The 27,296-nt window shown below is 40.2% G+C and overlaps 4 protein-coding genes across 4 annotated transcripts in view; 2 read left to right on the top strand and 2 right to left on the bottom strand.

Annotated features, from left to right (window-relative positions):
* Nucleotides 1–8: 8 nt before the first annotated feature.
* On the top strand, nucleotides 9–6,688 carry LOC110066287 (uncharacterized). Its single transcript, XM_020773504.2, has 3 exons — nucleotides 9–190; nucleotides 300–374; nucleotides 2,683–6,688. The coding sequence occupies exon 3, from the start codon at nucleotides 2,764–2,766 to the stop codon at nucleotides 4,903–4,905; it is 2,142 nt and encodes a 713-aa protein (XP_020629163.2). The 5' UTR covers nucleotides 9–190; nucleotides 300–374; nucleotides 2,683–2,763; the 3' UTR covers nucleotides 4,906–6,688.
* LOC110064256 (ectonucleoside triphosphate diphosphohydrolase 8-like) lies at nucleotides 6,539–17,746 on the bottom strand. The gene is made up of 10 exons (XM_089294943.1): nucleotides 17,606–17,746; nucleotides 15,497–15,618; nucleotides 14,582–14,708; nucleotides 13,918–14,080; nucleotides 13,094–13,265; nucleotides 12,362–12,580; nucleotides 10,882–11,148; nucleotides 9,846–9,956; nucleotides 9,130–9,258; nucleotides 6,539–8,031 (listed from the first exon to the last, which is right to left on the bottom strand). Exons 1-10 carry the CDS (start codon nucleotides 17,658–17,660, stop codon nucleotides 7,801–7,803), a joined length of 1,596 nt encoding a protein of 531 aa, XP_089151069.1. The 5' UTR covers nucleotides 17,661–17,746; the 3' UTR covers nucleotides 6,539–7,800.
* Nucleotides 17,747–18,935: 1,189 nt separating this feature from the next.
* On the bottom strand, nucleotides 18,936–24,134 carry LOC110064258 (uncharacterized). The gene is made up of 9 exons (XM_020771287.2): nucleotides 23,735–24,134; nucleotides 23,556–23,607; nucleotides 22,008–22,051; nucleotides 21,834–21,888; nucleotides 21,412–21,454; nucleotides 20,719–20,807; nucleotides 20,539–20,603; nucleotides 19,845–19,958; nucleotides 18,936–19,461 (listed from the first exon to the last, which is right to left on the bottom strand). The coding sequence occupies exons 1-9, from the start codon at nucleotides 24,038–24,040 to the stop codon at nucleotides 19,300–19,302; spliced, it is 930 nt and encodes a 309-aa protein (XP_020626946.1). The 5' UTR covers nucleotides 24,041–24,134; the 3' UTR covers nucleotides 18,936–19,299.
* A 1-nt stretch (nucleotide 24,135) lies between these two features.
* LOC110064255 (MICOS complex subunit MIC60-like) overlaps nucleotides 24,136–27,296 on the top strand; it is an 11,056-nt gene continuing 7,895 nt past the window's right edge. Inside the window, exons 1-3 of the mRNA XM_020771285.2 lie at nucleotides 24,136–24,313; nucleotides 24,441–24,517; nucleotides 27,043–27,296. The exon at nucleotides 27,043–27,296 is cut by the window's right edge and continues 41 nt beyond it. Coding sequence (XP_020626944.2) covers nucleotides 24,239–24,313; nucleotides 24,441–24,517; nucleotides 27,043–27,296 — 406 coding nt within the window. The 5' untranslated portion in view covers nucleotides 24,136–24,238. The remainder of the gene's footprint in view (nucleotides 24,314–24,440; nucleotides 24,518–27,042) is intronic.

Here is a 27,296-nt window from a genome sequence, read left to right as displayed (position 1 = left end):
TGTCAATCAAGGATTGATGGTTGGGGTGAATGAGTTCAGGAAACGCCGCCAACATCGTTTTGAAAGATCTGAATAGTAGGAAGGTTATAACAATTCAGCTTACGCCTTGCACAGAGAATGAGATGGTCTAAAAATCCCTTTGTGAAAGAAAATCAAAATTAGTGCGCTACATTTGATCATGTATTCGAAGGTATGCCTATTTTAGGTTTTCAGAGCATACGCTTTTGTCGAATACAAGCAGCTTTCAACTAACAGTTAGTTGAAAAAGTTTTAAGAGAATTTCTATTTTTCTTTTTTAGGGACATACAGCCTGATTGTAAAGGGATCTTGTGGTAAGCCGTGTAGCAGAGATGGCATCCAACTGAATGATACAGGTACGCTCCATTTAAGTTCAATTCCTGTTTATGAAAACATGATTCGTTGCCAAGTGAAAAGCACTTCACGTTTTTGAACTTTGCTAGATGTCGTTGTTTTGAACAGTTTACGCGAGTGAATCCTTTATTAATCAATGTATCCGGAGCTTCTCGCCTTTGATATATACCCTTACTAAAAGTGAACTTAATGATGAAGGACTGTCCGGAACACTTGACGCGGCGGCATACGTGATCAACTCATCTGGGTCAGTTTCTTTGGAAAACGCACTTAGTTTGAAGTGTGTATGAATTCTTTATCCTATCCTGTCGTACACTTATTTTAACCTAAAAATCAATTTTGTACGCTTATATAATTTCCAGAAATTACTTTTCCGTTTGTGACCTCCGTGTTTGCGAAAGAAATCAGTCGTAACTAAGTGGTCCATTTCAAAGAGTTTCTTCCCCGTCTCGGTACAGGCTCAAGTTAAAAGATTATTTTAGATATCTATTTAATAAAATTCGGATCCGAAATTCGTGCTTTAATGAGATAAACATGAATTTTTGTGTCTCGATTCGTCAATTTATCAAAGATCTTGGCATCGCAAACAGCAAAAGCCCCTTTTTTCAGGTGTTTTGTAAATTTGCCTGGTTTCGACTTCCAGACATATCAGGCTGCTATGTTAGAATATCACGTCACTACAAATTAATATGAGTTCGTCAGTGAGCCTGAGTAAAAAAAGTTTAAGGCACCATCCACACTGTGCCGGAGAAAATTGAAAACGGAAGTTTCACCCGGAAAACGCATCAAATGTTTTCCGTCCACACTACGCCCTGAGAAATTTGAAAAACGCAACCGGTCATTTTGTATTTGTGTTTGCGAAACTTGGGGATTACCGTGATGTCATCGCTTTCGAAAGGTCTGTTTTCAAAATGTTTTTCGTCCACACTAAAACTCAAGGCCTCCGTTTTCAAATTCCTCCGGTCTGAAGAGCGTTTTTCGAAAAGCTCTGTTTTCCTGACGGATTAGTGCGGATGATACGCCTAATAGTAGAAGTAAAGCTGCGTTTTCAACTTTCTCCGGCGTAGTGCGGACGGAGCCTAGATTAATGACCCAAGTGATATGTAAAGCAAAAAGCTCAAAGCAAGTCACGGGCGTGGTAATGTTTTTGAAAAATACAACTTCTGGTTTCACCTCACGAAAAAGTGTAAAACTCGAAACCACTGAATGAAAAAAATTTGAGACGTTACAGCAAACTAATAAACAATCAACTTCTCCGAGTCTCAGGTCTTTGAGATATTCTGTACTCAAGTTATCCGCCACAAAGTTTCACACAAATTTATAGAGCTCAGAGTTTGTGTTCTGCGGAGGGGCCCAAGTATGGCGATTGTGGGATCTAGTTCCTCTGATATATTTAAAGCGATCAGTTCACTGCTAAAAATCTCAGAATTACTCATTCTTTTCAAGGTACGTGTGGTGTTAAAACTTGGATTTTAAAAATCTTGTACTTTCAAAGAGATGAGAAAGTTAAAAAAAGTGAGGTCAAGTGAACATCGTGTGTTACGTAACATACGCTTTGCTTCCAGTTGGCGCCAAAAGTTACTCAGTTACAAAAACTCGCGATTCGCATCTTTTAAGCGGTGATTCGATAGGGTTATTAAGCTTCTGACCCAAGTTGTTCAAAAGGTGAATAACGCTATGCACCGGATAAATCACTATCAAGTGGATAGCGTGGTGTGTTTTGTTTACACTTATCTACTGGATAGTGATTTATCCCGGCGGTGGATAGCGTTATCCAACCTTCGAACAACTGGGACCAGGATGACAGAGGCAACGCCCTAATCCCCTATCCCCCATTCCACCAACCAACCCGACCCACTCAAACACCCTTAGCAAAATATATATGGGTTATTGACCAAGTGTGAGGTCAAGACGGCTGGATATTGGCCAAGTTCTTTTTTTGCGTGTTTATGGACCGAGACGGAGTCAAGGTCCATAAACACGCAAAAAAAGAACTTGGCCAATATCCAGCCATCTTGGCCGAACAAGCTTGGTCAATAAAGGATTTATTATATGGCTTTCGGGAAAATTTTTCTTGCGGGACATGGCGGGTAGTCCCGAGCGGGCAAGATAGCTCCATCTTGCCCGCTCGGGTAGCCAATCACAGCACAGGATTTGATTCATCTTGCCCGCTCACGGAGCTAGCCATATAATAAGAGAGCATAGTACAGTTCCTAGCGAAGGGAGAGTGTTGTCTGATAAAATAGCGCAATAAGAAGATTATTGCTAAAAATTAAATTGAAGGTGGAAATGTATATTTTACTTTTTCAGGAGTCAGTTGAACAGTTGGTAAACTAAGAACCTCTTACATTACATCATCGAACAACCGTAAACTCACACCGATCTTCAACAATGGCATGTTATGAAGACAAAACACCCCAAGGTCCAACAAGTGAAAATGTGGTAAGAAATCCGCCTGAGCTCCAATGTCTTGAAATCCAAATCCCGAGCAGCAAATCAGAAGGATTTCCGGCAGTCCATGATGATTACGAAGCTATAACGAATTACGCCGGGCGAATGAACTCATCTGTTGCCTCTGAGTTGTCTCTTGTTGAACCTTTATCGTTTGGGTCAGTTCCTTTGGACCAACAGTCTCAGCAAGCCAGAACGTCATGTTCCAGTGCATCAAAGGATTCATCTTGCTACTACCGTCACGGACCAATCCTGTATGGCTCCTCGGGTACCACATCAGCGTCAGCCGCCAGGCACACTTACACTCCTCCGAATGACCCCAATTTGCTCCCTGGTAGAGGCGAGAGTAGCGGGGTTGTTTGGTGCAAAGATGCGTTGAAGGCGTTGTCAATTGATAAGCCGCTACAATTGAAACAAGCAGCTACCTATCAAGACCATCAACTGCCACTGCAGACTACCTCTTGTAGCGTAGACATCGAAAACAGGAGCAAGCCATATCAAACAGGCATTGAAGCTCTCACCAGTAAAATGAAGATCCCAAGGTATGTGTTCCATCCAAACGAAGCCCTGCAGCCACCACAGAAACTTGTTAATCCCAGCGAGCCCTTTCCCTCTAGAATAGTTAATGCCAGTAACGTTCACAGATCTGATGGCCAAAGAGTGGCAGAAAACAGCAGCTCTCCGCCGAAGTCAGACTTCCAAATGGGCACTCCAAACGACCAGCGTTTTCAGGACCTGCAGACGGCACTATGGAAAGAAAATTACGCTGCCTTGTATCTGAATCAGATGGCGCAGTCAATGAATAAAAACACGCCTTTCAACAGCACGCCATTTCCTTACGTGCCGATGAGAAGTCAGGAGCAACAACCCATGAACAACAGCCTGACGCAGGTTGCACCTGCTGGTAACATTCATCACAATCTACCTGGTTTTCCTGTTAGCAATGCCTTTAGGCAACCGTTGCTTCCTTCAGCAGATTTCTGCAGTGCACAATCTTCTGCAGGGACAAATGTGACGTACACTGGTGCTTTCGCTGATCAGTTTACTTTCCAAAGCACTACCCAACATGGAAAGTTCTCTAACACTATGATGCCCTCCCAGTTGTCGTCTGGTACAGCCACGACTACTCCAAGACCCGTTGGAGCCGTCAATTTTGCCCCATACACCGTACCTGTGCCTCTATCTGCACCTTTAAGTCCATTCTTTGAAGCAACCATTATGGGTCAGCAGTTCTCTCCTCGGCAGAGCTATGCACCTGGGAACTCAAGAGAACGGACCAGCGAACAAGCAGTGCAGCTCCCCTCGACTCTCCCAACAGCCATTCAACCCAAGCCCTCCCCAGCTGGGTATGCCTTTGATCCCGTGTCTCTCTTTCACTTTCCTCGAGGGTTGGGTTTCCAAGCTCCGATACCGTTTGTTCCCAGGGGATTTCCTGTTCTTCAATACCCGGATCCGGGTACGATGTTCCGCGAGGCGAACTTGTTGAGGCTTGATCCTGCGAATGACGGGACCACTCCTGTCGTCGAAGAAACGTCGCCAAGAACACCAGAGCTTTCCAATATCCCAGAGGAAAACGGTCGCGAAGACGAAACTCCCCCTCAGAAACAAACGACCTGTGCAAGTGTCTCAGCAAAAAAACTCCAGCAAGTACATCAGTGCAAAGTCTGTTCGAAAGTTTGTGCGCGAGCCTCATCTCTCAAGGTTCACATGCGAACCCACACAGGAGAGAAACCCTTCTCGTGCAAAGTTTGCAAACGAACTTTTGCACAGGCCGGTGGCCTGAAATCACATGTCCGCAGCCATACGGGTGAAAAGCCATATAGATGTGACGTCTGTCACCGGTACTTCTCGCATTCCACAGCCGTAATCAATCACAAGCGGACACACACTGGGGAGAAACCATTTGCGTGCGTCCACGAGGGATGCGGCAAGTGCTTCGCTGACCAATCAACGTTGAAGAAACATCATAGAACCCACACAGGAGAGAAGCCATTCCCATGCCCGTACTGCACCAAGAAATTCACCCAGCTGGGAAACATGAATAAGCATGTGCGATGTAAACACAGCAAAATGAGCAAGTAATAGTTCCTTCTAAAGCTAAATCTTATCTGTCATTCGTGTGAGTCAAAGTGCTGTTTAAAGTGTTTTCTTTAGCAAAAATTAATAATTGTGTTGAACATAAAGGTTAAGAAATTTTGAGTTTTTGACTGCAAGCAAGGCAGGCACTGTGTTATGGTTTTCACATAATGTAGCTCCTATGAGAAGCTGAAACTACTTAGTTTATCACACGATAGCGTTTACGCGTCTCTGCCCGGTAACGGCAGGAAGAGTACACGAACTGATAACCAAAGATAGTTGTAAAGTAAAAATGGAAAACCTCGAAACTAGAGTTCACAAATGTAGGGTGTTATATCTTGGCATCATATTCCATAACAGAAATTACGTTCAATCAACAAAAAGCTTCAGAGTTCCACGTGTGAATGCAAAGTAGCCGCGTTTCTTTTGGCGCGCTCATTTTTCATGTAATGTCGCTAATTGGTCGACCGAATAAGCAACAACCAATCAGAGCCTTAGGGGCGCTACGTCATCACTTTAACAAATAGATTCCGTTTTGCCTTGCGTTCAGAATGTTCAAAATGTGATAAGAGCAAAAAAGTAACCCAGTGTGTCCCTGATGTTCTTGCCACATTTTGGCGTCTGCTGTGATCAATTACCGAACAGGCGCACGGCAACATGGAATCTACCTGTTTTATTTACTAAAGAAACTAAAAAACTCCTGATGACGTCATCTATGCCTCTGTCCTCCAATTGATCATAAGAACCAATCAAAACGCGAGAATAATTCGACATGTTATATAAATAGAAACTTTTGGGACAGTCTTGGTGTCGAGTTCGCAGGACGTTTCACAGACTACAAAATTCTATTCTCTGTGCACAGATCTCTCTTATCGGCAGACAGTTAGAGACGTTGGAGATTCCCCACTGATGACGCACAATAGAGAGAGTTGTGTGGTATCTGTGTTTGGTTGTAGTGTTAGTGTTCAAGCCCCAGTAGCACACGGGATGGATAACGGTATCCACAGGATAAATCACTTAATGGTGGTGGTGTAGTTTGTTTAAGCTATTTTGTAGCTTATCCACTGGATAGCGATTTATCCTGATAATAGGCGCTATGCACCCTTAGACTGTTCACAGCCTCTATTTTTTAACGCACGCGAAAGGAGAAGCGAGCACGAAGCATAAGGGGGTGTACCCAATCAAGTCTTGCGTTTTGCGCTGGCGTCGCATTCTCTCGCGATTCTATCCGCGCGTTCAACGATCGAATAAAAATACGAGAAAATAGAGGGCTGTGAACAGTCTAATCCACCCTGTAAACAACTGAAGTATGGAGTTTCAAGCGTTCAGGAAAACTCAGTCTAGAGACCTGCATGTAGGGACGTCTACATTTAAAAGGACGTATTAAAGGAGTCTTGGGCAACGCCCCTGTCCTATAACACTTAGTATAATTTGACATATTACATCAAAATACTGTTCGTTCAAAACGATTTTATACAAAGTTGAGTTTTAATAGAAGTAGTAGATCTTATTAGATTGTAGTTAGCTATTTCACAAAGCCGAATTTAGCACTGATGTGCCATGCCAATGTGGAGAAGTTTCTCTCTCAAAGTTAGGAACCTTCAAAATTTTTGTGCAAAAGACAGACGCAAACAGCCTGTTTGTCCTATCGTTCTCTGATAGCTTTAAAAATTGTCTTTATTTCAAGGACAAAAAAATTAATTAAAAACTTTATCCAAAGACAGCTCCTGTAAGGTTGGTAACTAAGCTAAGACATTGATCACGAAATAAAGAGATCTTGAGTTTTGCAGCTGCTGGTTTAAATTCTTAGCTACTAACGCAGAGTGCCATAAATCTTATCAGCAACTTTTAACTATGGGTTTCTTTCTTTTTTTACAGGAGCTTAGTCACGATATTTTGAGTTATTTTGGCCCCGCACAAAATAACCTTTACATTGAAGGGAACCTGAAAATAATAGTTAAATAAGATGGGAAAACACAAAACAGATAATAATAAGCCATAAAGGAACAAGAATGGTTAAGGATGGAGAAGATAAAGTTAACACGAATTACAAACGACGGACTTGGAAAAATTTAGTCTTAACTTTTCAAGATGACTGAACCGTGACGTAGCTCCTTTAAATATGAAAAAATAATTGAAATTTTTACTTTTTAGCACATGTCAAAGAACTTTTGTATTCATATTCGACAACCTGGTACTTAGGAGGAAAAACGAAGCGCGGGTTCTCGTTTCCGCCCTTTCTTTCCCGCTGTAATTTTTTCCCAACAGTTTTGGAACCCAGATATTTAGCTCGTGTACCGCATTACTGGGGTCACGTGTGCATTCTTTGAGAATTGCATGTTGTATGCTGTACTCAACAGCATGAAATAGTCTAAGGTTGGACAACGGACATGACGCTAGTCATTTTTGAAATGTAATCATATTTGCGACACACAAAATTTCCCGGAAATAAGAGAAACCAACAAAAATAGTTCAATAAGGTACAAAAACACCAATTGGATTGGGGAGAGACGAAGGTGAAAAACGTTACACTAAATTTTTCAAGATACTACACGCGTGCCAACGCATATTTTGAATATTTCAATATAGCAATTTCTTAAAATTGTAGTATATACTTAAAAGTTTTATAAATTTCAAGACAAATCATCTCCCTAATCTGTACGTTTTTAGGCGATAAAAACTCTCAGTTCACACATACATCGTTACTAGACATAAATTAAAAACAAACATATTGTGATATTTTCATTTCTTCTTGTGAATCTAGTCTTACACCAGATACATATGTAGCGTAATCCAGTTCCAATCATTGGTCACGTGACTCTGCCTCGACCATCCACGTCATAGAAATTAATAGAGAAGCCTCCATCTCAGTATGAAGGGCCTGGAAACCACTGATCCTGTTTATAGCACCAGTCCTTGCGTTCGTAAGCGTTTTTGTTTATACATTCTCCCGGCGGACAGCGCACATATCAGTATCCCAGTACTGATCAGTAAAGCACCTACGATAACCACGACCAAGTAGACACCACTCTGGATCAGGTGAATTGAGATGGTGCCTGGATTTTCCACTGGCAAGAGATTTGTGGCGTTGATCATAAAACCCAGAGTCCAGCCAAGAGAACGTTGGTTAACCTGAAGAAAGGAAGAAATACGAAGTTGGACAGAAAACAGAAAAGACATTTTATGTTTCCGTCGAGTTAACATAAAAAGAAGTGCATGTTTTGAAAAATGAGAGATTGAAAGATGTCCCGCGAATTCCCGATAAATTTTCTGATTTTCATAAAGGTTGTTTACGATTTTGTTTTCGACTTATCAGCACAGTGATATTGTACGAGCCCTCCGAAAGTTGAGTAACAGTCTCGGACCAAAACCGCGGAAACCACTATATGCTTCAGTTCCAGGTCTCGAAAAGGATACCCGTCCAACCACTGGCTGAGATGAACTTGCGCGAGTAACCTAATCAATCATGAGCGTCGATGAAAAGCACTTAATAAACATCTTCTCTGGGTTCGTATATTTAATGAAATTTTAACACGAATTTCTTGCTCCTTATTAGTACACTCTGTTATTGATGGTAATGTGAACCCCTCCCCCCCCAGAGATTACAAAGCATTCCGTAGGCGAGCGTAAGGCTTGGTTGCTTTCACATAGGTCATATACAATATTAGACAAATAGTCATGGATGAAAATAAGAAGACTTCATTTATAATATCCGAATCCCGTGGGAGTGGCCACTGTTCCAAAGAACAAAGTCAGGGCTCAAAGAGACTGACTAAAGCAAATACAGGACTGCATATATATAATTATCGCACTCAAATTCACAATTAGCCAATCAGAAGTCGTGCCTACTGTCCTGAAATCCTGCGATATCAAGCCACTGACCTGATATGGTTAGGATATCATGCTCACATGGTCGAATTTGGGTACGGTAAATACCTAATCGTACCTTTTTGGTGCACTTCGGCGGCATACCAGGCTCGTTTGGTCCCGCCATGGTTCGTATTATGGCTCGACTACGTCTCGCCAAAATACGAACCATGGCTCGACTAAACTCGCCTGATATGCCGCCGAAGCACACCAAAAAGATACGATTTTATATTATAATAAACAATATAAGTAGATAGTTGGTGGCAAATTACCCAATCTCAAGTTGTTTTGTAGCACGAGATGACCAACATGTTGTACCGAGTATGCTCTTTATTTCATAGAATACATAGCACTGCTACTCACCGAACCAACAAATCTCAAGATTGGCTTCGACTTCTCGAAGTGGTAGCCACGTGCAAGAATTGTCAGGATATATTGCGCATCAAAACAGTAAAATGCAAGATACAAGGGATTTGAAGGAATGACTTTTATCTGCGTAGAAAAAAATAACCGGGTCAAGTTTAAATTTAGGTTACTGTTTGAGTTCTAACTTATTTAAGTCCTGGAACTTCAAGCTCTGACAGCTCTAAATGCATCATGTGTGTATGATTATCTAGTCACACTTATTCTGGTGACAAATAGGGCGGTCAGTCGGCCTGAGTCATTCAATTCCTTTTTAGTCGGTGATAATTAAAATAGAGAGCAAGACACATTGGTACATTGTTAGTAGGTCTTAGTAGTACTATAGTCGAACATCACAGTCCAGGTTGAGGCGCCTGTCAAGTAGGGGAGGCTGGCCTGATTTACAAGGTCTATACCTCATTCAAACCAACCTTACTATTTTAACTAAATCACGTTTGGGTTTTTCCAATTTGTCAACTACGCTTTGCTGTCTCTTTGAGAAGACAAATTTCAAAGCTAATACATTTTAGTCAAACAGGCTTTCACCTTGTTTAGTTGTGGGGTGTGTACGACATGAGCAACTAATACTTAACATTGTTTAGTTAAACCACTTTTTATCACGTTTAACATGTTGGTGTGAATGGGATATAAGACAGACGAAACTGATCAGAACTTACTTCATCCCAAGATTTCCTACAGATATTCTTTGTTGCATTTTCCAGCTCATCAAGCGACACATCGCTAGTGAGATTGAGATCTCGGATAACAACATAGTAGCCAGAGAATGCCTGAAATCAAGAATTCAAAATCTCACTAAACATGTCCACTGACTAAATCTGAACACAGATTCCAGATTAAATAAGTGCGCTTAAAGTAAAGAGAAATATAACTTCGTAGCTTCGACATCAGCCCTCTCTTCTGGTCGCCCCAGTTGGTAGCTCCCGATCTGATCAGAGGTCTCACAGAGGAAACTGCTAAAAATTGCGTTTGCACGGGTGTATGAAGCTACAGTTTTGTTTTGTTTTGCTTGTTTTGTTTTATTATTTACTTTATTTATTTATTATTTACTGTATATTACCAAGCTACTGGGTGTAGATCAGTTGCGCGTTCTATTTTAAAGAAACGTAAAAGGGTAAAAAGGTCTGCATACGAGCCAGGCTGGATCGGAGCTTATCCCAGTTTCTGTAGCATCAAGCGATTAGGAATATTTCTCCTTCCCCCTGGATGGGATGCTAGTCCATTGCAGGGTTACCCCCAGCATTAAATCAGCCAGTACCCATTTGTAAATGGGTACCTGGGTGGAGAGAGGCACTGTGAGAGTTAAGTATCCTGCCCAAGAACACATCACAATGTCCCCAGCCAGGGCTTGAACCGCTCGATCCGGAGATGAGCAAACTAACCATGAGGCCACCGCGCCTCCACATTATAAAGGATCGTACCTAGTGGATATCAAAATGAATCAAACATTTCTACAAGTCTACTTTCCGTCATATGAAGAAATAAAAAAAGGCAGCGGAAAAAATGATTTCACGAAAAATGGAGGTTAGCAAGTTCGCTGCTATTCCCTCGCTGCGATTCCCTCGCTGTCATTCCCTCCCGTGACCCCAGCAGACATCTACCTGTTCGTTTCTTTTGTTTCTGCGCTGTTAGCTCGACAATCTAAGAGGCTAAGTTGAGATTGCTCATGAAAATAGTAGTAAAAACTGAACTTACAAAAAATGTAATTCCGTCCTGAATGGGTGGTTGATAAACATCATCAAACGAACAATTGCTATTGCCTCGGCATGATGAGAAGTTGAAAAGTTTATCGACTTGCTTGGCACAAAGAGTGTAGTTTCCAGTTCCCTTCAGTGTAAAGGAACTGCTCCTTGAATGTTGCCCTGTAACGCATGGAGGAGCCCAGAGGTAGCTGGAGGTTACGTTTCTTTGGTGGCCCTTGGGTCCGCATGGATTGTCGACTGTTGCTGAAAAATTAGAATCCTAAAAGCAAGTTTACGGTATAAATGAAGTATAATATTGACCCTGCTTTCCAGTATTACTTTATTAAAAACTGGATCATTGAATAATCCAATTCAAGAGTTTTCATTGGCTTAGCCATCATGGGTTATGAGACATTACACCATGCTCTACAAATATGGTGAGCGTACGCGTGATTTTTCGGGCGGTTTTGTTTTTATCTTAGTTTAGTTTTCTACATTTTGGGGGCGTTTTTAATAAAACAATCATTCTACTCTTTCTTGTTCGATGTGAGATGATTATCCCCCATTCATATCATCATACCATCTCATATCCAACGGGCGCTCGCGATCGTGGAATAATTGTTAATTATACCAAACTATATAAATAAACGTACGCGTTATTTTTTGTTTTATCTAGTTTTCGATATTTTCGGGCGTTTTTAATTCAACAATTATTCCACTCACGCTTGTTAGATATGAGATGATTATAGCCAACTCAGTGTGCGCTACGTGCCTGGTTGGCTATCTATCATCTGATATCCAACGCGCGCTCGTGGAGCAATTGTTAAAAATAATGTCTCTGGATTGGTTGTTATACAGCGGTGTCGAAAAGTAATTGGTTGTTTTGTTCGCTTAAAGAAAACCCGCGCCACTTTTTCACCCAATAAGAAGTAAAACCAAAACCAATCGCCACTCGCTCGTTTTTACGCGCTCTGCGTTACCTACATGTATTTACTTTAAGTTTTGACTGGTTCACTGGATTGTATAAAAAACCGCTCTAAACTAAGCAACAACCAATAACAAACACTTTACGAATCTCTGTAGTGCTATGCCATCACAATGGATGACTTGTCTCAAATCTCGGACGTTTCTCTTGCTAGGAATGGAAAAGAGCGCAGAACAGAACTGTTTATTTTTGTAGGATAAGTATTTGTTCATGAATGAAATTGGTACCATCTCTCAATCTTCATCTTGAGTTTCTAAAATTCTATGAGGAACATTGCAAATATGTCCTTAATCTATTCCTTCTCCTCAAGAAATGGAAAACGATTCATTAACTGAGCAGTACATGGTGTGGTACTGCCGACCACTGATTTCTCTTACAAAGGTTAACTATGGTTAATACAGTGGCCTAATGGAGGGTGAAACTTGAAACCTTGAACTTGAAACCTTTAACTACTCAAAAGAAAGTAAAGATTTGGAAGTCTAAATGGCATACACACTCATTTCCTAACCTTAACAAGTTGAGCTAAGTATCTTCTCTCTGCTTCTTTCTTGCCATAACACAAGTAGCTGTGTGTGTACAGCTGATATTCATTTCCATACAACTTCAATTTACTGGAATGTGGAGGAGGTTTAGATGGAACAAATGTTATTTGTGTAGATGCACCTCCCATGTCCAGAGCACCAACCAGTTTTTGACTGACCAGGACACCATCTACTTGACTTGTTTCCTAAAATAAATACAGCATGGGCATGTTAAAACATGAAATGGCAAAATGATGAAATGGCACTACAGTATGAGTCAATAGGGGCTATTTTGTCATTTCACCATTTTGTGTTTTTTAAAACGTGCCCCTCTAGCAAGATATGTCAAAAACTGTTCATTGTAAAGGAAGGAAAGAAGGAAGGATAAAAAAGGGAAGCAAGGAGAGACTGGGAGGAAGAACAGATGTCTATTAGGAGAAGGAACATAAATACATGAATGCAGTCAAGATCTGAGGCTCAAAATGGAGAAAGACTGACATAAATACACTGTACAACAATGTACACGTCAAGTCCTCTTTCACATTTGGTAGTTCCAAGGGCTTTCACAAGTCTAGGACTTGGAATCTCCACCTTTCCAGTATCTGCAGGTTGGCAGCTTTGTCTTAATATTTCCAGAAAGACTTGTGATGAGAAGGCATAATAATTGTTTGTTTTGTGTTATTATTGTATGCACATCATTAACTTAAAATATTACATACCTGTAAATCCTTTAAAGCACCATTTAAGTAGTTTACTGTTACCCAAGATGAGAGACCTTCTTCTTCACCACTTATTATACGAGCAAATTCGTCTTTAAACATGAAAGGTGAGCTTGCCAGCGTTTGCCGCACAGAGGCTAGGATATGATCTGCTGCTGTAGCATTTGTCTCCCTGAATAATTATTATGAATTTTTGTTGTCAGTGTTAATTTAATAATCCAAGTTGGTTTTGGTGCAAAGTAACATTTGAAATCAATTAAAAACAGTCACATCACTACAGTTGAACCTCCATTTATGCCCATCTCTTCATAACCATAACGGCTACTAAAGGGTGTCCCAACTGCCAAAATAACTTCTCAATATTATGGCCAGTTAATCAAGGACTGATGGACAGTGTACACAAAACCCTACAACTTAAATGTAAGTTATAGGTCACAAAATTTGGTCATAATGCACCATAATTATTGTTCTCTGTTTCTGTTTGGTTTCTGTTTCATTGATAGATTGTGATTGTGTTATGTATTCATGTGCTATACAATAAATATTTTTATTAAGAAAATAAAAATGTTGCAACCCCTGAAAAAAATACAGGTGTCATATTACACCCCTACCTCCCCATTTTGGCCACCTGTCTACAATGGTCATTTTCCTTTTTTCCCAAAGTGGCTGTTGGGGAGAGAATCATAAGACACCCCAGCTTCAAATTTGTCCTCAAGCGTATTCCCAAGGGCAAAACTCTTTGTAACCTTTTTCTTTTGAGAATTTACATAAGAGGACTTTGACAGCTGCACCTTTTGTGAAAAATAAATTTTGTTCACTCTTACTTAAGCAGCCTCATCCCTGCAGTAGCACCAAGGTAAATTGGAGACTTGTCCTGTAGGTATGACGGAATAAGCTTCTTGGCTTTGCTTTTTATACAACTTTGCAGTGACTGTCCAGCCTGCTCGGGATCAGCTACATAGCTTGAAATTCCTTTCACCATACCATCTGCAACATACGTTTACATTATCAGGTTGCAAAAAACTCTGTTAAGAGTGAATGAGCAATGATGGTGTCCCAGAAAATATTCCCACTTCTACCACAGAATTGTTTGGTTTTTGAACTCTCCCAGACCTCTGGAAATTAGCCAGTTCACTTTAATTAGTTACTTTGTACTTTCCTTTAAAAGTTTTGTCTCTTGAAGTCCCCCTACCCACTGGAATTTCCAATATACTTGGTGGAGAGGGTATGGATATTGTCTGCAACTGTACAATATATATATTAAATTAAATACAGAAAAGAAAAAGAATAACCATGACCATTATCCAAAGATTTCATATTATGCAACTGAAATCATTTTAATTGATCTTACAAAAACACTGTCCCACTGAACTTTTAGTAAATTGCTGTTGGTGTACACGTAAATTGAACATAGTTTTTCACACATCCCTTTAATGGATTAAAAATTCACTACATATTTACTACAAATTGGGATCCACATTGATTCACCTTTATCTTTAACTGTACAGTCTCCGATTTGTTTTACAAGTGCAGTGCCCTTTACAACATCGCTGACTGTCCACTTATAAACAAACATACTGGTATGTGTTGAGCCTGCATCCAGTACAACTCCATACTAAGATTAAATAAAAACAAATCATTCAATGACCAGCGAATCCATTCCTTTTTTATTCCTCCCACCCAATTATCATCTAGTCATTTTCAGCTACACTTAACAGACTATAATTGCACTGATCCCAATAACTCATTGACACAGTACATGCCTCTGAACAGTACATTCTGAAGGAGCATTTCTATCTCAGCGTAAACTTAAGTGTCAAGCCATATCTATCACTACTGACAGATAACATGCCCCAGGGATGTGGAATGTAGTTACTGTACACCTGATTATATATATATAACTGTACTGGCCAGTGTTTGTGAGGAAGACAGGGGCTATTTGACTAGCTTGACCCCTTGGTTTAGGGGCTAAGGAAGGCCAGGTTTGAGGAATGCTAAATCTTTAGAAGCATAGAGTTTTTGACTAGTTGTACTTCACCACCATTCCCTATAAGGAGGTGGCCTCATGGTAAGTGTGAGCACTCGTCTCCAGATCTAGTGGTCTGGGACATTGTACATGTACAAGACACTTAACCCTCACAGTGCCCCTTTCTATCAAGGTGTATGAATGGGTAACCGCTCATTTAATGGTGGGGGGGGGGGGGGGGGGGGAGGGTAACCCTATGATGGACTAGCGTCCCATCCCATCCATCTGAATCGCTTCATGTGACAGAAACTGGGATAAGCTTCAGCCTGATGAGCCACTAGGCTTACCTTACCTTTACCATTCCCTATTTATTTTTTCTCTACTGTTTACATAGGTTTCTGCCTCAGATAACAGACTTCAGGCTAAATGGAATATACCTCATCTTTGATCTTCTCCTGATACACATTGATTACTGTGATGCAAACAATTCCAAACAGGATCAAACATAATGATACAATGTAGCCTACCCAATCTCGTACATAGCAAGTAGAACTCCTGGCTGAAAAAAAACCATAAATATTAATATTAAAAAAATTGTAAATTATAATGTAAATTATAAAAACAAAAAAATCAATTGATTAAAGTATACAGGGTAGACTGTGCAAATGCCAAGATCTGATGTGATATGAATTAGGTAGCTCCTGTAAGTACCCATGCCAGGCCAAGTGTTTACAGACAGGTTTGGAACCCCCTAGCCCTGTTGCTAGAGGGCTAGCAAAAAAGGGTGCTTACTTTGTTGTGTATCTTACAGAAGAACTCAAGGTCACTGCGGAAAACGTATTTCATTTGTCAAAGCTAATAAAAACCTTGCACTAAGTTTAGTCACTCACCAAAGTTTCAAACTCTAAAGTGCAGGTTTCCTTATGAAATTCATCTCCAAAGAAGCCCAAAATTCTTCATTGTTGCTGCCATTTTTAACAGTACTCAGCAGTCAGGCCGCATTTTTGTGACGTCATTCCGTCCAAGACATTTAAATGGCTTCCGATAAGCTTTTTAAGGTGGCTTCCTACAGTTTTACGATCACACAAGCGCTGAGGAAGTAATCTGCGCATGCTCAAAGGAAAACGTCAGTGTTTTTCGATATTTTATTGCATCAACATGAGCACAAAAAGCAAAACTGACAGTGAATTTTCTCGCATTTCCTTCAGTGAAATTCCATAAAATTTGGCAGATTGGTAGCAAATATTTTATTTTAGTCGGAGCTCATTTTTCAGGGAAATCTATAAGACCAAATTTTTTGCAGCGGTGAAAGACATAAATTTGAAAATATCGAAAAAACTGCCTTTACAAACCCTACTTTTTTCGTGTTTAAAATTCGTATTCTGCTGGAAGCGATGTGATGAAAAAATTTTGGAAGATTTCACCGCACAAAATTCATGAAAATCACAAATAAAGCCATAAAAACAGTGAAATACACTTTTGTTCAGGCATTTATAATTTAAGACTAAATCCCAAAATTTTAACAGAGATGATAGCAAAACACTATTTAATCATTGCTTATTACATGTAATTAGTTTGAGAGGACTAGGTGTGAAAGCCAATGCAAAAACAGCATTCAAACCATAACACTTGTGCACGCAACGCCATTAAATGATTACCCTATGGAGCCACCTTAACTACCACTCTAGGCTAATGGCTGCTCTGGAGCCATATTATCTTGGGCCAAACATGCTCCAAACTCGGAAAATGAAAGCACTGAAGATAAGGAAGTGGATAATCACTTTGAAAAAAATACATTTTACTGACCTTGTGAAGGATGCAAAGTCATTTGCAGGTTTTTCTCCTTCTTGCCAATTTTGAGTCGGATGGAATTATGTCACAAAAACACAGCCAGGCTGCCAAGTACATGTACAGTTCAAAACACATTTAGCAGCCTCCGAAGTAGATTCTTTTGAGATGAATGTCTTCAGGATAGCTGGCGCTTTAGCAGCTGAAACTTCAGTGAGTGAAAAAGCTAAATGTTTACTTGCTATAGGCGAAGACAAAAAAACAAGCTTTTTGGAGTGACCCTCTCCTTTAAACTACTTTGCTTTTGGTCAAAAATACCAAAAAAGAAGTTGCCTTATTCCTTCCCTTTGAATTTTCAGTTGATGTTAACCACGAGACAATTGAACATGACAACAGCCCTTAAAAATCTTGTAAGATCCCTAAAGATCCTGTGAGGCTTTTCACCAGGAAAGTATTTACAAGTTAGTTAGGGGGTGAGGAGAACCTATAAACTAAATACAGTGTATATTCCGTTCATTGACATTTCGCCACTAATTCAGTCAATCAGTGAACAGTCGGTTAACTAATCTTTTCATAGTCACTTCTTACAGTTTTTTTCACAGAAGCGAATCTCAGAGAAGTCCAAACATCGAAATTTAGTACGGCATCAGTTTACAAGAGAGCTCTCTAACGATGGTCCACGAACTAAAATCTGAACGAATATATAAGCTTAAGCTTGATAACTAACGTCAAATTTGCGAACAAGAGACGAAAATTACCTTCAAGATCATTTCTTATGAGGGGTGCATTATCCTCCTCGTCCGTGGGCAGCATCTATTACAAAAATAAAACTAATCCACGAAAATCCTAATGAAAGATGAAGGAGGGAGCCCGAAATGTAACAGGCGCCCCAAGGATTGGGAAAAGGCGGAAGTGGCACCCAGTTTCCCTACGTTACTCCCTCTGGCCAATAGTAGACAGGGCACTGGACAGCATTCTGATCCGCCGCGCTTCCATTTTGGAGGAAATTTGGGCAATGTTTGACACTCCAAAATCTGCACAACATTTCATGACCTATGACGTAACCACGATAAAAGGGTTTCCAATTTTACCGGAAGTAGGCCTCAGTTTTTCAGCCCAAGGGCGAATTTTCATTTTATGATTTTCCCGTCAGTCCAGAAGTCTAACAAAAAGGTAACTGTAAATCAAAACATTTTGGGTTGCTGTTTTTGAAAGTATTTTAACGCTTAATAATTGATTCCCGCCTTCTTAGCTAAGAACTCCCATTGCCTGCCCCTTCTATTCCCACTTCCCGCCCTTTTCTCTCCCATCTCCTGCCACCTATTCAGCCTGGCTCCTGCCCCCCCCTGCCCCCCACCCCCTCCACTGGCTGGTGCACTTGTCGCCAGGTTCGAGCCCTGGCCAGGGACATTACGTGGTGTACTAAGGTAAGACAATTTACCATCGTGGTCTGAGTTCGAGCCCTGGCTGGGGACATAACATTGTGTTCTTAGGCAAGACAATTCACCCTTTCCAAGACAATTCACCACTTGCCACCCTCGGACTGAAATTTTATAGGTGAAGCTGAGTTTTGCAAAGATTTGAGGTTTGAATGGGATTCAAACCCATGACCTCTGTGATACCAGTTCAGTGGTCTGGCAACTGAGCTATAAAGCCAACTGGGGGCTGGCTTCATAGCTCAGCATTGCAACGGAATCGCAGGGGTGACATGGTTTCAAATCCCATTCAGGCCTAAAATCTTTATCTTTATGTCAGTGATAGGAAAGGACTGTGGTGATGTTGATGAGGATGATGGCCAAGCTGCCAGTTTACAAAAAGGGTGCAAACAAGGTGGAAAAGACAGTGTTTAAATAATTTCTATTAGATTTTGATTTATAAGATGCATATAATGGCTGAGAGAATATTTTATTAATAACATTTATTGACCAAACTTGAGGGACTGATGTACGGATTTGAACAGAAGCAACTTGAGGCCTTTCCATCTGGGATGGAACGAGTGATAAGTTTTGGCTCTCACCAGTATATAGTGTCAGAATGTTCCATCTCATATAAGTCTCATATTATTTGTGACAGTAAATGAAATAAATGTTTAGAGCTGACAATTTTATTATTACACCCATGTATTTAATTTTCTCTTAATTTACATTGAGCACCATAAACAGGCTAAAACTTTAGCAGCACAATGTACAAAACTAATTTTTTATCTCTGGTAGCTAAAACTGGTAAGACTGGGAGCAAGCCCTAAACTTTGCTCCTCTTAGCAATGGCCTTAAGCTAAAATTAAATCTGAAAAGCTGCCAAGAGGAGCATACACAAACAGAAAACAAATGTCCTGACAAAGCAGTCAGATTGTCACTTTTGATAACTACCATACTAAACTATAATTTAATACAACAGGAACTTCTTGGTAATGTACATGTAAATGAAGACAGAACATGTCAATTATAGCAATTTAAGCTGCCTTTTCATCACCAGGAAGATTGCACCAATCAATAGGTTTCTTTCCAGCTTTCTTTAAATACTCATTGGCTTGTGAAAAGTGCTTGCAGCCTAGGAAGCCACGGTGGGCAGACAATGGTGAAGGATGGACGGCCTTCAGCACACAGTGCTTCTTCTGTAGAAGATAACAAAATAGGTGTACCTTAAATATCAAATTAAAGTAAAAATAAATTAAATATCAACAGTATAATTATCACACACTAAGCTCTGCATCATGATACCAAACTTTAATGTGGGATTTGCTAAACAAACTTGACACTGGACTAGTAACAGTGGATACATGTGTTATCTCTATACACCCGTAGCAGCTAGCATACAAGGCTAAAATGTAGACTTAAATGGAGTTCAAAACATTACTGAATGCTTGCAACAACACTACAATTATTTATATTTGGGCAAGTTTGATAAAATTCCTAATACAACGTTATGATAAAAATGTCGAATAATTATGAAAACAAGGATAGAAGATTTAAAACCTTGAAATAAACTTAAGAGTACCTTGTCAATGAAACTTCCTTTCTTCTGAGCATATGATCCCCAAAGTAAGAATACCACACCACTGAGATTGGTGTTAATCCACCTTATAACAGCATCAGTAAATTTTTCCCATCCCTGAAGGAAAAAAAATCAGTTATTATTAACCTAATGATTAAGCTTCAGGCTAACCCCATGTGTATATCTGAAGTCCTACTGCCCATGTGTTATATTTTGTTCATAATTTATGGAAAAGATCATTGTGTCAGATACCAAGGATAGGATAACAAGCCGAAATGCAAAAAAGGGGAGTCTGAGGATTGATAACCTTGTTGAAAACCAAGTTTTGGTTTATTACAATGCAAAAGAAAAAAAAATTGCTACAATATTTTGGCTCTATTTCAGAATCATAGTCATGCGGTTAGATCAAAACTGTCAGATGGCACTGGATTTTAAGCTGGTGGCAAGGGTGGCGAGGAGTAATGATGCTTGAGTCCTATTTTAACAGTGGGCACAATGTACCAATACCATAGGCCTGCCTGCATGGCTACATGTACATATATGTAGCATTCCACGCTCACTGCATCCACTGCATCCTCTGCATGCATTGCCAGCCTATATAAAGGACAACAGAAGCAAAGCCCTCTCCATGCATTGTGTGCCAATGATGCTAGGTACAACATGTATTATACGGTTTAAGGTTAACTGTCATCATAACCTTATCTTTGTGTGAATTTGCTTGTGAAGCCACCACTGTCAGGCAAGCATTTAACAGCAATACACCTGCAGATAAAGGAGAAATTGCTTGTCAAATAAAATCATAGAGAGGTTCACCACTATTTTCAGGACTTTTTTAACATTCTGTGAAGGTAACAGCCCTATAATTTATTAAGCTCACCTTGTTTTGCCCAACCCATGAGATATCCATGTTTAGGTGCTTGAAAACCATCAATGTCACTTGTTAGTTCCTTGTAGATATTCACCAAACTAATCAAAATAATACAAAAAACTAAGAACAAGAACCTGTTGTATTTTTGCACTGCATCTCATTGAAAGTTGGGCGGGGGGGGGGGGGGGGGCAGTGTACCAATTATATGGACTATATAGGTACGTACAGCCCAAAAGGGTATGGTTTTTAGTCTCTCTTGAATAGTAATATTGGATTAGTCACTCTATTCTTGAATCAGGTATTTTTTACAGGAAGCTACCTTTTTAACAAAAGCCCTTCACAAAGTCTTTAACCTTAGTCTAAACTAGGGAACTAATTATAAGGCAGGTCTGAAACAGGGTATTGATAGGTAGGGTATCAAATTTTTGGTCAGGTCATAAATGGGGTAGGGGAAATCATAGATTTTGGCCTTAAATGGGGTAAGGGTTTTGAGAAGCAGGCTGCACACCCCTTCTCAATTTTTCTGGGAGTACACCCCTGGTTTAAAGTGAGTGAGTGAAAAAGATTCTGCAATTCATAACTGCTCAGAACATCTGTTACAGACATCCTGAACAAATTGTGGACTTGTTAACTAGAAATTTCAAATGAGGTGATAGATGAATTCTACAAGTAACTTATTATTAACAACATTTTATCACTCACCTTGGTGGTATGGACACACCAGGAGGCACACTGAAACAAAGTCCTGATTGAATAGAACCACCACCAACAAAATTGATTTTTTTTTGCATAAAATTAACATAAAAAATATTTATTCATTTATGTTTACTTAGTAGTTTGCATGTTGCTGGGGTTTTGCCCATCACCATAGCTGTTGGTGCATTGTTATTAAGCCACACCCGCAGTTTACTGCAGTTTCCCTCGTGTATGCATGCCTCGTTGTCATAAATGTTTATAATCTTGTGCTTGTTTGTGACCTTTTGTCTTGTTCAGTATTGTGACATTAAACCTGAAGTTCATCTCAGTTTATTGGCATATTTAAAATACCATTTATGTAGTTTGGTCTTGTTTAGCAGGGCGTTCATGTGCAAGTATATTTAATTCAACATATCATGGAAACATACCATGTGCCTGTCTAGGTCCATGATAGGGATCTTGACCAATTATGACAACTTTAATCTGAAATTTCAAGAAAATGGGTGGACTTGTCACATTAAGCTTGTTATTATACTTGACCTCTCTCCTCTACTCTATTTTTAGTCAAGTACAAAAATAATTTTTTAAGTCAAATGACCTACCTCATGAATTTCACACTGGAGAGTCCAACTGAACACATCCTTTTCTATATTGAATGAATTTTATAAAGACAATAACATGAACATTGAATTAAAGCCAAATTTATGTCTCAATTGCCTAAGTTGACCAAACCTTGTTTAGCACAATTCAGTTGGCTAATAGGAATTAATGATTTACATGTCATTTGTTCAGAATCCCTCCCAAAATGCAAGCAAGTGCACCATTTTACCATGAATTATGGCCAAACCTTTTGAAACAAAGCCATCAATATATGAGTTAAATAAAATTCTGTGATTAGATACTGGCTTGCACCATATGTTTGTAATTGTGTTTGATGATTGAATTAGGACTTCAACCTCTAGCAAACTGGCAGCCAAATGAATACACCAATACTACAGTTTAACACAGCTCCTGTGTCATATTTATCATGATAATCTTGAGAAAAAGAACACTTTTTTAGATCCAGGAACCATCTGCTACCCCTGGGGTACTCTGTAAATCTTTGGGTGGGGGTGTGCCATTGGGACACTGAAACCCTTACCCTATACTAGACCATGATTAGCTTGAATTTGCCAACCTATTCTAGACTAGGTACCAAAACCCCTACCCTATCCCTGAGACTAGCTACTTTCCAAGCAGAAACTTTATCATTATCATAATCCAACATATGCAAACTAAACCAATATCTCACACAGTCACTTCTGAGTTTCATTTTCTATTATAGGACTGGACCTCAGGTAAAGAACCCTGTTCTAGCCTAAATTATTAATACACAGGCCACTTTCCTGGTAAATTATAACCAATTCTAAACCAAAACTGGCTGATTACTGTACCCCTATCCTAGACTAAACTGCCTGAAAACCACACCCTTCACAGCTTATATAATTATGTGAGTACCCCCCCCCCCCACCTGGGGTGAAAATCGATTACTGTGTCCCCCTATCCTCTCAGTGCGGAGAATTACTATTTTATTAATTAGATGCATTGATGCATTGGTTTCAAGGTGCTCTTGCGTGAATCACCACCAGTATATATGTAAAGAGTGAGGGTGTCGTGAACAGGGATTAAAGGCCATGCTGTCACAATGTACCTGTGGGACCCGGGGGGTACTTTGGGAATTTCTGGGTGGGGATGTGCTGCTGGAACCCTGGAACCCTTAGCCTATACCAGAGCTAGTTCAGCTGAATTTTGCTAACCTATACTAGAGTAAACTCCCCAAATCCCCCCATCTGTCAACACTGTTGAGGCTGATTTGTGTAAATTTAAACTTGCCGATTTAATTTTTTTTATATTTTTGAGTGGCAATTCCTGGTTTCCTTACTCTGTAGATAAAATCTTCAACCAACCAGTCAGTTTTGTGAAAAATGATACCCTATTCTAGACCCAAACGCTTTGATTTATATACCCTATCCTAGAGTAAAATGCTTGAAAACCATACTCTTCACAGCGGCACATACCTACTGAGCCCATATATGGCAGTGCCCCCCCCCCCCCCCTCCCCCGCCCGTGGGCCATGGGATCTGACAGTCTAGCGATTGTTTGTGGCTTACCTGAAGGATAAACCGTCCTGCGGGATCTTTCCTCCTTAACAAAATTGCTAAGCTGACAAAAGAAACAATCAGTGAACGAGGTTAATCCTGTTTGGAACCTTTTAGTAACTTACGATTGCAAATATAAAGTTAAGCTTAAGTTGAACTCAGGATCAACAAACTGTAAACTGGGTACGTACTTTCACGAAATATTCCTTGTTGAATTCTGCCCCTAAAGCTTTTTTCCAGGAAGCTCCGAAGAACTGGGGACTTTTACTGGCAAGTAATTTCTTTCGCGCTTCTTCTCGATTGGCCTCCATTCGTGCTCTTTGCTCAGGTGAAAGATTCGACACTGGTCGTTTAGAGCTCGAGTTTGCACTTGGCGAAGTTTCATCTGTCTTCGACGACTTGTTTTGCGGCGAATCATTCGTTACACCAGCATCGTCTGCAGTTCTTTTAGTGCCCAAAGTGTTAAAAAAGCTGGAAATCGTCTTCTGTGTTGGCATTTTTCAGCCGAACTGGTCACAAACTGCCAAGTCGAACCACTGATCAAAGAAATCAAATGACTAGTGAAGGACCAAGTCTATTTTGGGACATTTTTCCCGCCATTTGTGAACCAATAGAAATGTAGTTGCGTGAGAAGCCTGGAACAGAGAGAAGAACAGTAGTCCGCCATATTGGATTTTGCGGTGTGGGTTTCTGACATGTTCCGGATTAAAAGTGTAAGAGCGCCGTTATTTCAGACGTTTTCAAAGATATCTAGACCAGCTCCTTTACAGGTTTGTTTTCGCAGTTACTCAGCGTAATTTTCCTGATCATGAGATGAAAGAGGAATGTGCAAATTTGATTTGTCCACCTGTTTTACGTTCTATCCGTGTTGTATTGATTAAGCTTACTCTTATTTAGGGCCGAATATCTTCGACAAGCAAATCCTTTCAATCAGAATTGAGAAGATGTAAATCAACAACGGCAGATCCCTCTAAGTAAGTTCAATAAAGTAATTAAAAAGTAATATAACCAAGTTGCTGCAGTATAAAGCTGGTCTACGCTCTAAATCAGTTAACTTCAGCTCGTTCCAATAGCGCCCGTCACCTCCCCAGAGAAGGAGCGAAAAGAGGAGGGGCAATAGTGGGGAGTGGATCAGGCATATTGTAATAATGTTGGTCTTCCGTGGGCCAAGCGTAGTCAATCAATTAAAATCAATATCAGAAATCAATTGATTCAATCAATATCAATATCAATATCTCTGATTGCTATTGATTGATGTCTGCAATCGATAATAATCTAACTCATGTAAAAAAAGCACCTACATTACAGTTGGTTCTAGAGAAACCACTTATTTTCATAGAGGTAGGGGTGTAAATATGACACTTGTTTTTCGAGGGGTTCATCATTTTTATATTTTAACAACTGCATCGCTAAATGGAGGTTGGGTGCCTGAGACATCCAGGAGCTTCCACTACTGGCAACCAACTCCTAGATGAAATCTGCTCCCATGGCTGGCAAATCCTGGAAACTGAGCCATGAGCCCCCACGCCAAGCCTGAGGACCTCCAAGCAACGCATGCTCTGAGAAAGAGGGGCTCGTGGCGAAGGAAACCCAGAGCCCCAAGAAAAAATGCCCAATTCGAAGGCACCCAATGAGCAGCAAAATAAAGCATCCTTCATCTGAAACAGGCAACAGTAAACACGCTGAAACACCATGCCACACCTGAGCTGAAGAGGCAACAGTAAAACATGTTGAAACGCCACGCTATGCCTGAACTGAACAAGCAACAGTAAACACGCTGAAATGCCATGCTACGCCAGAACTGAACAGCTGAGCAGACAACAGTAAACACCTTGAACTACCACACTATGCCTGAATTGAACAGGCAACAATAAAACACACTGATATGCCATGCTACCTGCAACAATAATCATACAGGAAAGCCACGCTACGCTTAAACTAAACTGGCAACAGTAATTGTGCAACAAATTATGCCACACCAGAACCTGAACAGAGTAGGCAGTAACGCTAAAATAAAATATCAACGTACCAACTGTTGTTGAAGTTGATCTGGAGAGTTCAGCATAGTGTTGCACTTACCTCGTAGCTGACATTTAACTAACTGTCAAGGTGAATTTACACTCGTTATCCATAGTCAACGCACGATATTCTGGGAGGGGAACGTCCAAGATAGTTGACCAGACAGCAGATCAGAAAGCCATCAATATTCAACATGCAAATTCTTCAGTTCCTTACCCCCAAGTGGGGGATTGGGCCAGAGATGAGTTGCCTCCATCTATCCCTTTTCTTGGCAACAGAAGTAACTGCGACCCATGTCAACATGTGAATAAACGCAGGAAAATGCCGAGGCCATGTTATGCCCCAACTGAACAGACAACAGTAAACATGCTGATCACCACACTACACCTCAGCTGAACTTGGCAGCTGTAAAAACCTTGCTGAAAAAATGCAATCCTATGCTTAAGTGAAACAGGCAACAGTAATCAAATAGCAATGCCACACAGTGCCTAAACTTAACAGGCAATAATTATGCTGCGGAAATGCCATGCTATGCCTAAACTGAACATGCGAACAATTATGCCACATAAAATCTAAGTTAAATGGGCAAATATAATCACACAGAAAATCCATGTCACGCATAAACTTAATTGGCAACTGGAGAGTAATCAAATAACAATGCCACGCTGTGCCTAAACTAAACAGAACCAAGCAATAGTTATCCTGCTTGAAGAGCCATGCTATGCTAAAAATAAACAGGCAAACAATTATGCCACGTCAAACCAAATTAAATAGGCAACAATAATCACGCAGAAAGTCCACACTCCGCGTACACTAAACTGGCAACAGTAATCTTAATCATGGAACAAATTATTTTACAACAATACCTGAATTGAGTGCTCAACGACTTGCATTAAAAAGCTGTGCAATGCATGAATTAAGAAATAAGCAAGGTAAAAAAAAGATACACTAACGACATGCCATAAGCTGAGATGTCTCCCAAAGCTGAATGCTAATTAAATAAAAATAGCAATGTACTAACCGTTCAAGATGATCTGGAGAGTTCAGCTCAAAGTTGCACTTACCTCATAGCTGACACTTTACTAACTTTGAGGTGAAATTTACGCTCTTTATCTGTCATCGATGCACGATATTACAAGAGGGGAACGCCCAAGATAAAAGGCCGGACAACAGCGCAGACATCCGTCTATATTCAACTTCCATAGGTGTCTATGTGCTAATTAAAAGCACTAGACACCAATAATAGTGAATGTATGGACTGTCCACCGGTATGAAAGAAAAGTTGCCATGGTAGAGAAGTGGCCATTGTAGGGAGCTGGCTGTTAGTGAAGGTTGGACTGTACACTAGGAGAAAAATTCTCCATAATAAAGGCATTCAATTCTGGCCGATTGGTGTTTATTAAAGAGGTTTGCAAAGGTACCATTATTATGGGTCACTTTTTCATACTGCTTGTCTATTCAAAATTTGATTTTGCCACAGGTCATCCAAGAGCTCATCAACTTGGAAAATAGCTGGGGGAGTGACTGTAGTCTGCAGTGGAGGTCTAATAGCTGCAGCTTTGGCTTATTCCTATAACACAGAATTCCGCAGTTTTGTACACAAAAATCTTCCAGGAATAGAGCCTTTTCTTGGATCCTTGGACCAGTTCCTAGGGAATGGGAACAAACAAGCAGGTGATAACAAACTAATTAATGTTCAAGGAGATGCTAAAAGTCTTCCATCTGCTGGTGATC

This window comes from Orbicella faveolata, unplaced genomic scaffold, assembly GCF_042242905.1.
Source record: "Orbicella faveolata isolate gen_17 unplaced genomic scaffold, um_ofav_v1 contig_1, whole genome shotgun sequence".
Taxonomy (NCBI): domain Eukaryota; kingdom Metazoa; phylum Cnidaria; class Anthozoa; order Scleractinia; family Merulinidae; genus Orbicella; species Orbicella faveolata.
The sequence above is the reverse complement of the archived record's forward strand: the minus strand, read 5'-3'. Positions and strand labels throughout refer to the sequence as shown.

Bases quoted from the DNA above. Each gene is read 5' to 3' on its own strand.
- LOC110064256 (XM_089294943.1), bottom strand. From the start codon at position 17,660: ATGCTGCCCACGGACGAGGAGGATAATGCACCCCTCATAAGAAATGAT. The intron at 15,619-17,605 runs GTAATTTTCGTC...GTTTTTTTTCAG, and splicing joins CATAAGAAATGATCTTGAAG to CCAGGAGTTCTACTTGCTAT. The intron at 14,709-15,496 runs GTATATTCCATT...ATTTAATCTTAG, and splicing joins AGGAGAAGATCAAAGATGAG to TATGGAGTTGTACTGGATGC.
- LOC110066287 (XM_020773504.2), top strand. From the start codon at position 2,764: ATGGCATGTTATGAAGACAAAACACCCCAAGGTCCAACAAGTGAAAAT.
- LOC110064258 (XM_020771287.2), bottom strand. From the start codon at position 24,040: ATGCCAACACAGAAGACGATTTCCAGCTTTTTTAACACTTTGGGCACT. The intron at 20,808-21,411 runs GTGAGTGATAAA...TATTTTGATTAG, and splicing joins GGTGTGTCCATACCACCAAG to TTTGGTGAATATCTACAAGG. The intron at 19,959-20,538 runs GTTATGATGACA...TTTTTCCTTCAG, and splicing joins CAAATTCACACAAAGATAAG to GGATGGGAAAAATTTACTGA.